Here is an 11,304-nt window from a genome sequence, read left to right on the forward strand (position 1 = left end):
GGCTCTTGTTAAAACTGAAACTGAAGCATGTCAGACTAGTCTGCATACCTACAGTACATGTACAATAAAGAAATACACACAAAGCTTTTGCATGCAGCTAATAAATGTACAATTGTTTGTTTCATTCCAAACTCCCCACACAAACCAGGGTCTAGTAGCTCCATGGTAACAAAAGGATAGCAATTAATCATATACTTGATTTTCACAATTAACTGTACATTGTAGTCAATGCAACAATCTTTTCTTTCTTAATCGATCACATCTCTATACAAGGTACATGTACATGTATGTACTGTATTTACATTCTTCTGGGGTTTATTAATTAGAACTGATTTGAGAAAATATACATGTTTTGTTCAGGAAGTGAAGCCACAATAATCTTCAAAATAATGTGTAATTCTGTAAATTTGAATATTAGAATGCATGTGTAAAGAATTAAAAAGAAATTGGGAAGTCTGTGGTCATTGGAATGTGCATGTTACTGACTTGTTGTGTAGATATTAAAGCAAGTATATATACTGTACATGTAAATGTAGCTCAGTGTGGACAATTTTTACAATGTAATAGTGCTTTATACTGTGTGTATTGGTATAATATGAAACCTCACCAATTCTACTGGTTTCAAAGTCTGTTACTTAATATTCTGCATTTGATGTAACAAATATTGTTAATAGCATAGTAACCAATGTAAAGGAATGAACTTCATCAATTTACAAGTAGGCACTTCCTACATAGTAATTCGCCTATCCAGTGAATGTGTTGTGGAAGTGAGCTACTTACTGTACACTGTAGATCAATATTTTTATCGAACAATGGTGTACAATCCACAAAAAAAAATATTTACTGGATGGCTGATAAGTAGTACTTTTACAGAAAAGTTACAATTTATCAAATTTGGCAAAAAAGTGGTATACAATGTAGGTGTGTGCGGAGCATAGGAACAGGTTGTAATATCATTATAAAGGGGAGAGTATTTCGATGACAAACTGTCAGTATATATGTACAATCAAATGCAACTCTAAGGAGCAGGAGGTATGAGTAGATCTCTTTGGAGCAGTTGATAATCATTTTTTATTTACTTCTTCTTTTGTTTCTCCTACACATGGAAAAACTGACAAAACAGAGACCAACTCTTTTAGTCTTGCACTATGGCCTCCGGTTAGCTCTTTCCAGACTCTTGAATGTATTGAAGTGGTGTGACCATAGATAAAAAACAAAACAATTTTTTTTAACGTTCTTTTTTTTATCTTTAAGAGGAAATGAGGTATTCTCCATGGCAAATACTGACCACAATACAAATTGCCCCCCATCCTCAACCAAACTGATACCCTTCGTCTCCAACCTCCCCCCCCCCTCCCATACTTCAAGCCAGATACGGTCATCCCACTTCGAGGTGAGTTGATAACTTGGCATCTCCACGAATCAGAGTTTAAGTCACTCACACTAATGTGCGGTTTGTACACTATACAAACCTGGCTTGCACACTTTATGTCCCATTCCATAGGATTTTCCAATATTATATCCGCGAACACCGTCTCATTAATAAGGGAAAAAAATTGCCAACTATAGGTCCAACATACATGTAACTTCCTATATGAAATCATCAAAAATTTCTCTTTTTTTTCTAAATAAAAAAAAAATTAAAGCAACCTCAGCCTGGTCAGCTATACTTTCATCAGTGTAATGGGTGGTAAGACTGTCTGTGCTCTCATGTTAGACAACAACGTTCCACGTGTTTGTACATTCAAGTTACAACTGATTTTTAATGCATGACTGGTGACCTTTTCTTGTGTTAAATGATAGGCCTATCCCTACTCTTAGGGACAGTGATTTTCCGCGATCGCGGAAAACGGACGGAATTCACGGAAATGGCCTTTTGAAACGGAAAGTGGCATTTCAAACGGAAAATCACGGAAAACATATTTTTCCTCAAAATACACAGAACAGCAACATAATTTACTCCAAAATCTCAACAAAATATGAATATTAAATGGCCACAAAACTTCACGAAACACGATCTCACTTCACCACAATCACAACAAAATCAACACATTGTGATTGCTCTTCACTCCTTCACACCCGATCGTACCCCTCGCCCCGGTCCTTCCCGGCTGCTCTGGCAGGTTACGGTCGATCGACCATATCCAAAACATTCACATGCAGGTCGTGTTTTGCTGCCCTCTACGTTTGAAAATGTACAGCACGATCTTGAAATCCAAAATGCCGGATAGAAGAAAATCGTTGATTGCTCGAAACGATGTCCAAAACCCCCCAAAATTATCTATAAAAGTTCATTCAACAGTGAAATAATGCTAAAAATATGAAAGGTGAGGATGTATACATGTTAGATATGTCTCAAAATATTTTTTGGGCCCGCATAGATCCGATTCTACTGCGTTGTTGGTGCAGTGACAGATCCAAATTTTGACCAGCGCAAACATTAACTTGTGTTATTGCTACTGGATGGGTAAACGGAATTGTAACTTTTCCGTGTGTACAAAGTCTATGGGGAAATGGAATTTCCGTTTCCTGACATGCCGAAACGGAATTTAAGATTTTCTGAAACGGAAAAGGCAATTTTTTGAAACGGAAAATCACTGTCCCTATACTCTATGTCACTGATTTAGCGCCTAAGAACAGGTTTCAGTCGTGCGTAAAGTTGCGTGTAACTTTACAAACAGCTTAGTTATGAAACACCACACTCAACAGACCCCTCCCAGTCCCACTTATTATGATCAATTAAAATAAATTATCTTGACTCTGTCTACGACTACGACTGTACGTCAGATTTCAATCTCATTCTCAGGCAATTGGCAAGTCGATACAAAACAAAGCCAACATTAAAACTAGACATTTCTTAATCAAACACTGTCTTCAATTGCCCACTAACGTTAGCCACTCGTCTGACTCGACATAGCATAAGGCAAAGGCAAAGCGACGTGCGGTCACGAGCCTGCCTTGCCCGGTGAACTACCCACCACTCCGGCCGGGTGTTCGCACAGACCGCAGCTGTTCTGCCATTTGACACTGAACTGCGTGCACTAGCACACTGGCAACTCACCGGACACACACCCAAAATTACATCGGTCATTTCAGTGGCGGAAAGCAACCTCAAAAACATTTTGAAATGAGCTTACCTTCTTTATCATGGTCATACCCAACCACGACAAAATAGTCAGCTAATCTTGACATTTCCATCGGTAGCTGTTGGTGTATTAATCCAGCTTACATGGCAAAATGGTAATTCCAATTATTCAGCATAGTGAGTCGCCATGTTGAAAATTCCGGACATAGTGAGAACAACGGCGCAGTTTTCTGCGCATGATTATTTCACCGTAAAATATTGCTCGTTCGCCATCCACCAGAGTCGCCCATGGGGGTGGGGTCATATTAAAATATTATTATAAACATTTTTTTTTCTAAACTGAATAGTATAGGGATATTATAGAATCTTTGATACAAACCCCCTTTTCGATCCTCTTCTTTCTCCTTCTGTTTATTTTTTTTTAGTTTTCTCCTTCCCCCTTTTTTTAACTTCTTAAATTCACTTTTACCCTAGCTGCCCCCAATGTAACCAAAAAAAAAGGATTCCTTACCAGGAAAAAAATTGACAAGCAAAAAGAAAACAAAAATAGGTCTTCAACCACAAATAAAGGATTTCTTACCAGAAAAAAAAAATTGACAAGCAAAAAAGTGGGGTCTTCAAGGTCAAAACAGGGGGCACACGTCTGTTTTCACCTCAAAAGGGGACACGTCCCCTGGATCAGTTGTGACTCGTCAGGGGGGCAATCTGCCCCCCCCCCTGGACGTTGGACGTTAGAATTCAAGACGAAGGGCATCCAAGGTGTAAAAATCAGTGTCACCTACCCCCCCCCCCCCCTACATAATAAGTGTGCTATTACTCTAAACTGGTTGTATAATATCTTTGATTTCTTACAACGAAATTGTCACACAACAAAAAAGAATGGCTCGAATTATCTTACAAGTTGATACTAGTACCCCAACTGTAGAGGTGCTGCAGAAGTTAGGCTGGGTTTCAATAGAGGAGAGATGGAAATTCCAAATAATCAAACTTGTTTACAATGCCCTAAATGGTAGCTGCCCACAATATATTTCAGATTTGTTTATCCAATTATCAAACACCCACTCATACCGTACCAGAAATGCTGATAGTAATGGGATCATGATACAAAAGTGTAAAACAGAGAAGGGAAAGAAAAGGATTTCAGTACACGGTTCAATTCTGTGGAATAATATTCCATCTACAGTAAGAAGGGGGCAACCTTGCAATCATTTATTTCATCTTATTGGAGAAACCGAAGATCTTGTTCCAGGTTGTAAGACATAATTCGCTAAACTTTATTCTGTTTGTATCGTTCTAATTTGTTGTCCTTTGTTTTTTCTTTTGTATGTGTTTAAATGTAGCAGGGCCCTCTGGGAGAACAGTGTACGTCACTGATGAGGCTACCCTGGATAAATAAGATTTTATAATAATAATAATAGTTTCCCTCAAGACTCATACTGAGGTTCGACCATTGGTGATGGGTGATGGCGATGATGATGATCTATGTTGAAATCAAGTGATGATAATGGTGGTGGTGATGATGATGATGATGGTGGTGTTGGTGGTGGCGCCGAAGAGGATGATGATGATGATGATGATGAGGATGATGATTATGTTGATGGTGATGATGATGGCGACGGTGATGATGATGATGATCAGTGGCGTAGCGAGGACTTTTTTCCTGGGGGCCCTTGCTTTTTAATGGGGGCAGCATTTTTTTTCTATGTGTATGTAACAGGGGCGGATCCAGCTTCGCCAATGGGGAGGGGCGATTTTTTTTCACCCATATTTTCTCCGATCGGCCGCTCAAATTTGATTTTGTTTGTTTCTGAATCATTTGAAGGGGTAGTCGGATTTACAGTCACTTCTTAGCTTTATTTGTTGTGAAAATTTCATGTATTTTGTCCTGAAAGTGTAACATTCTGTGCAATGTCTGTGATCATGAACAAGATGGGTATGTAACTACATAATTACTGCGAGCGCAAAGTGCGAGCAGAAATTTTTAATAGACGTTCTAGCCTGATTAAAAAGGGACCTGTTAAGGACTGTTTGCAGTTACCCATGAAGACGATTCATATTTCAACAATTAAATATTGCGAGCGCGAGGCGCGAGGTGAAAAATTTTGACATTCCGACCTCTTTTTGTAAACATGAAAGAGATTGTTTTTTAAATAAACAATAATGATGCCAGCGCGAAGCGCGAACGGACGAAACTTTGTAAATTAAAATAGGATGGGCCATTAAATATCTTCCTATATCAGTAATGCGAAATTATTGATATTTTGATCTGAAAACGGGTCAACTTAAGCACTATTTCAAGCACTGTGTAGGAAAATTGTGAAGTGGATGGGATGACACTTAATAAATGATGTGAGCGCGAAGCGCGAGCTGATATTTTTGTATCATCATTTTGACATAGGACCAGGACATTCTAAGGACATTTTGTCATCATGAAAACGATGACTATCTTCATATTATTCTTAAGCGAGATGAAATTTGTCGATATTCAATTCTGAAGAAGAGCCAATTTAGTCAATATGAATTCATGAAAAAGTTATTTTTATCTAATATGCTCAATGAGAGCGTGGAATGTTGACATTAAGGCCAGAAAATGCTGTAATTATGCATGAATAGGACGCATGTGTTAATATTTTTTAAACAATTAATGCGAACGCAAATCGCGAGCCAAAACTAGGAGATTATAAGTAGCTTGTTATATACTATATAAATTTATATACATATATGCACACCAATCAAAATGCGAGCGCGCAGCGCGAGATGATACACCTACGTTTTTTTAGAACTCAAGTTATGGAAAACACGAAGAAAAAAGACAAAGGCGCGGATCCCTTTTGAGAAGCAAAATTAAAAATTTGTAATGTAAAAATGCCATGAAAACACAATAGGTGTGCCCCCTCTTTTGCACTTGAAGGAATTTCTTTTTTTATTGTCAATTTTTTCGGGAACAAAATATCCCCCGAAAAATTTGCCCCCCCCCTCTTTTTGGAAATCCTGGATCCGTCCCTACGAAGACAATAAGAACTTTGCAAATCAAATATGCAATCAATGTGTACATTAAAAAAAAAACAGAATAGCTCCTGTCCGTGCTGAAGTATGTTTTGTATATTGACTTCAAAACTATACTAAGCTCCATAATAGCTATTGAGCAAGATATGAAACTCATCGAACAGGCAATGCGAGCGCAATGCGAAAGCGAAAATTTTATATAGTGACATTTCACATGAAAGATATTTTTTCTGGGGGGAAAGTCTTCCCCTCACCTTACTTTATTCACTAGTCTTCCTCCTCTTATTTTCTTTTACTCTTCTCTTTCCACTACTTTTTTTTCTCCCCCCCCCTTTTTTTTGCTCAGCCAATTGAGGGGGGCCAGGCACCTCGGTCCCCCTGGATCCGCCAATATGTGACAAATATATAGGCGTAATGATTGTTTTGATTTTCAAATCCGTGCTCTCATTGTCAGAGAGATACTGTATAACACTTAAGAAAGGAATGTAAGTGATGCTGTATAACTTGGGTCCTATACCATTTTTTTTTTCAGCCGAATACTGGGGATGGCCGGATTGCACACCAAATCTCGGGGCACGTGCCCCCCCCCCCACCATTCCCGTAGCTTCGCCCCTGATTATGATGACGATGAATCCTTGACGGTAATTTGAATTCCAATGAAATCCGAAGGAATTCCTAGAACATGATATCTTGCACAAATTCCGCATTTTCAATTATTCGGATTAAAAAAAATAAACATACGATTTTGAATGAAAAACAATACAATTACGATTGTCTGTAAGAGACCATTAGGGCCTAATCAATGTTCAGTTTTATTTAAGATTTAACGCATGCTTTGTAAATTTTCATTCTTTTATGATCAATAAAAGCTATTAAGATAATTTATGTCAAGTTTCAGCTTATATTTTCTGCTATTAAAATTTACACTACGGGTTTTTTCACAAAAAACAAACAAAGTGCTTAAATCCCACTATATTTTCATGTTTACACACAGGTAAGTGACCATATTCTAGTGTGTAACTGTAATTATGAAAAGGAACAATTATCACGTTTATGAATTAAAAGAGGCAATCATTGTAATTAAGGGTATATATAAGGACATTAACTAAATGATAAGAGGCATGTCGTGTTTTATCGTTTTCGAAGAGTATATTATACACTTTGGTTTATAAAATGCAAGCAGAAAACAAAATCAAATGGTTTCTCTTTGACTTTTACAAATATTCTAGGAGAGTTTTTACTGCAACACTCAGTTAATTTTGATTATTATTATTTTTAATTCAGTCTTCATGAAGTGGATGTGTTGTCCTTATAAAGAGCTATGTCAGATCATTCACCTCTATGCCAAAATGGTGAAATATAATACTGTCCATAATAAAAGCCTTGTGGTAAAGAATAAAGCGGGAAACAGGAACAGAACGGCATGCGGAAATCAAAGTGATAGGATGAATTAAAGGAGTACCCCGGCTGAAAATAATGGTATCCAAACTCCCGGTGTAAACTGAATTTTAGAGTAAATTTCATCAAAAGTGTAGCAATATTTTGTGAAAATAGTTACGGTATAGGCCTATATGCACACACAATAATAAATACACAATAAATGCGCTGATGGTGTCGTGCTCCCACTTTCTCCCGGGCTTTCCCCCAGTTTTCTTGATATGTTACATGTTTGAAATAATAATTATTGTACATTTTTGTGCTGTGCGGTGTGCCCTTGTTAAAACTAAGTTGCAACAATGATTATCTTGTTAGAAATGAGTCTTCTTGGAGGAAAATATTAAGATAAATATGGAAAAGATCGTTGCATATTCATAAAGACTTGCATCCGGACTTGCATAAAACTGTTTCACCAAAATAGTGCTGTTTAAAAATCCATAACGTTGTCATTTCTTGTCCGATTTTGATGAGATTTCAGTGTTTTGTTCCTCTTTATGCGTTAAAATAATTTTATATTCAGCCTCAAGTGCCCCTTAAGGTGAGGTAAATTGCAGATAGGAAGAAGCGCGGGAACCGCAAAATGATCAGATTCAGAAACACATTGTGGTTTTGGAAGAGAGCATAGAGGATAGTGGGGTAAGAGATCAAGAGAGAGTCAGAAAGACATAAAGAGAGGGAGGAAGATGGGGGGGTTGGTTTGGTGCACATAAAGAAAGATAGAGGGAGATGGGTCGATTTGAAAAAAAGAAACGAAGAAACAAAGAAAATAAAAAAAAATGTATAGAATGAATTTCCAATAATTGGGCAGTTTCAGAAAACGGAATGATGTACCCAAAGTCTGCATGTTATCTAATTTTAAACACCTTCAACACATGTGGTTTAATCCTGCAGTGAAAAGTTGTCGGAAATATTTTTGCTATATGAAAAGAGTAGGAAAAGATTTTGGTAAATTATCTTTGTGAATAAGATGAAACTTGGCATTCCATAGAGACGAGGACTAAAAATCATTTCATATTAAATCTAAAGCTTAACCCATGTAATTTGGAGAATAAAACCCATTGTCCTATCTGGAAATGGCGCCGGAGGGGGGAGGACCACCCCTATTATTTTGCAAGTAGTGACCGAACAAAAGAAGAAAACGAAACTGAAAAAAAGAAGAGGCAGAAAAGGAGAGGGAAAGAAGAGTAAAAAAGGAAACGTCTTTGTATGTAACTCTGTTATCACCTTCATCCTAAACTTTAAGAGGGAAATGGTGTGCCTTGATCCACCCCCCCCCCCCCCTATTAATATATCCTGGGACCCCGTGGCTGTATCATATTTCTTCTTCTCAATAAAATACATTTGGTCGACAAGCTCTTTCCAACTTTCGTTATCAATTTTTTTTTAATGTAACCAAATTTCTATTCAAGCAGAAAATGAGAGAAATCGGAATCATGCCTTGATAATATAGGGGACCAGCGCCCCCTATCGCTGTATAATGAATTGTTTTGTCATGTGTCCAATGAGAATATATAAATAATTTAAACTCCCTCTGAGCAGTAAAGGGGGGAGCTTATAACCCATTTATTAAACACATTTTGTTGATAAATCATTGTTTTGCTAATTAAATGAAATAAAAGATATTTCTACGCTGTTATTTTGCTCATTTGCGAATTTCTTAGAGTAGGACCCAACAAAATATTAGTACCACTATAACACTATCAAAGAAAACAGAATCTCGTGAAATTCATACTACATGAATATGGAGCAGTTTGTGTGACAATTTTTCTTTGATGGATTTACTTCCATCAAGCTCTCTCATCTGTCTTATTTCATTTCAACCAATCAACTGCAGGGGGAACATTCCTAGATTTCTCCTCTCAGCTATCACACACAAGCTCAATTAGTTAAAGGGGAATCCTACCTTGGTAATAAAATTTGTGTTTAAAAAGAGAAAAAAAAGAAAAACAAAAGGGTGAAATTTGAAATTGGACAAGCAATAAGAAAGTTACGGCTGCTTTACAAATTTAAACGGCAACATGGATCACGATTGAAAACGTGATTACAAAATGCAGATATGAGAAACAAAGGATGTTTTCAATGTCCTCATTCTCGGTCATAAAAACGTCTTTCAAATCATGATGGGAGGAAAATTTAAACATAAAAAAAGATGCGTTTGTAAATGCGATCAGCTCAAATTTTACAAGCATCACAAATGTGACATTGAACACAATTGAGTTTTGAAAAGTTGAAACACCTTTAAATTTTGCTCTCGCAGTGGAAGCCTACATTTTGCTCTCGCAGTGGAAGCCTACATAAGCAACAGTTGCCAGAACCGACCTTTCTTGTGATGGGTCAAACTGTGCACTAAAGCTGCGTTAACAAAAGCAGGAAATTTAAAGACAATCAACATATAAATGCCTTTATATTTTCGATAATGAACAGTGCACTGCCGCTCGTGTATGTGTTCGGTGATTTGTAATCGAGTTCTCGCGTTGTTTAAATTTGAAAATCGACATTGAACACACCCTAAGATTATGTAAATTTAAAATTGGCAACGGGGTAAGTAAATTATGACAAGGGGCAACAACATATAACATGAACCTTCTCATCACTAATAAACACATTCATCATCTCATTCCTGTCTTCAATCTTTTTATTACACTTTCAACTCGGGAAATGATCAACCTCATTCAGAATGCATCTACTGTATAAATGAAAAACAAACTTTCCTCTGTTGAATGCTACCATCAGCTCATTCACCATCTCATTTCCATCTTAAACTTTTCCCCATATATTCACAAAACAACGTATCTCTTTGATAAAAATACTATTTCCTCCTTTCGAATTCCATCGCAAGCTTAGGCAGTCTCTCTTGCTTTCGATACAAATATTTTTTCAGATTCCACACCTCAGCATGAACTTCCACTCTTTAAAATTCACTCGCTTGGAGCATCAAGGCAAATTGATTGGGAATAGGGAATCAAGAAAGTAATTTAAGATAAATCATAAGTTTAAAAGCGAGTTTTTCTATCTATGTAAAACTGGCAATATTGCATCAAAGTAGCATGCTTTTCTGGACAAAAATCCAATATATTTTTCATTACAATTTTAAGATATACATGTGTATTTCCGTTTCTGGAAGTAAAAATTTCTAGATGAAAGGTCAACTGGTTGCAACTGGTATTTCTGTCATATTTGTCAAGAGGAGTAATTTTTGACTGGAAAATATTACAAATAAATGTATGATTAGACGTAACAGTTGCACCAGGCTGACTAAAAGTATACACAATATTTAAATTTTCATTCACCAGATTATCAACAGAAACTAAGCTTTTTTTGATACCCCACTTATATTTCTGGCACCACACATGACTCAATTGATGTTGAAGACAGCAGGTACAATTCATTTTCTCAAATTTCAGATCAAACTTTCATGGACGTCTCACCGGAGTGATTATCTGGGGAGCGTTTCATCAATATTTTCATCCGACAAGTTGTCAGATCTGACATCTTTCCATGATTTTGATTGGCTGGGAGGCACTGTCCCTATGGTAACTGTCGGATAAAATAGGACTTGTCGGATAAAATGTCCGAAAGTCCTTTCATGAAACACCCCCCTGATGGACGTGTGATGAACATTGTTCATTTGCATAGACTTTTGGAGGCTACTTTTATTAATGCAAGACTAACAAATTTTGAAGTCACTCAAGAGCTATTTTGCCTCTGTGAAAGCTGAAAGATCACCATTGAGTCATATGTGAGACCACTATGGAAGGGAGTATAGTGTGTAGTTC

At 37.0% G+C, this 11,304-nt stretch overlaps 1 protein-coding gene across 6 annotated transcripts in view; it reads right to left on the minus strand.

The window, feature by feature from the left end:
• LOC121421125 (myotubularin-related protein 13-like) overlaps positions 1 to 3,311 on the minus strand; it is a 106,548-nt gene extending 103,237 nt beyond the window's left edge. For all 6 annotated transcript variants that reach the window (XM_041615769.1, XM_041615772.1, XM_041615770.1 and 3 more), the window contains exon 1: positions 3,138 to 3,311. In XM_041615769.1, coding sequence (XP_041471703.1) covers positions 3,138 to 3,198 — 61 coding nt within the window. In that variant the 5' untranslated portion in view covers positions 3,199 to 3,311. The remainder of the gene's footprint in view (positions 1 to 3,137) is intronic.
• Between the last annotated feature and the right edge of the window lie 7,993 nt (positions 3,312 to 11,304).

Source organism: Lytechinus variegatus, chromosome 9, assembly GCF_018143015.1.
Source record: "Lytechinus variegatus isolate NC3 chromosome 9, Lvar_3.0, whole genome shotgun sequence".
NCBI classification, from domain to species: Eukaryota; Metazoa; Echinodermata; class Echinoidea; order Temnopleuroida; family Toxopneustidae; genus Lytechinus; species Lytechinus variegatus.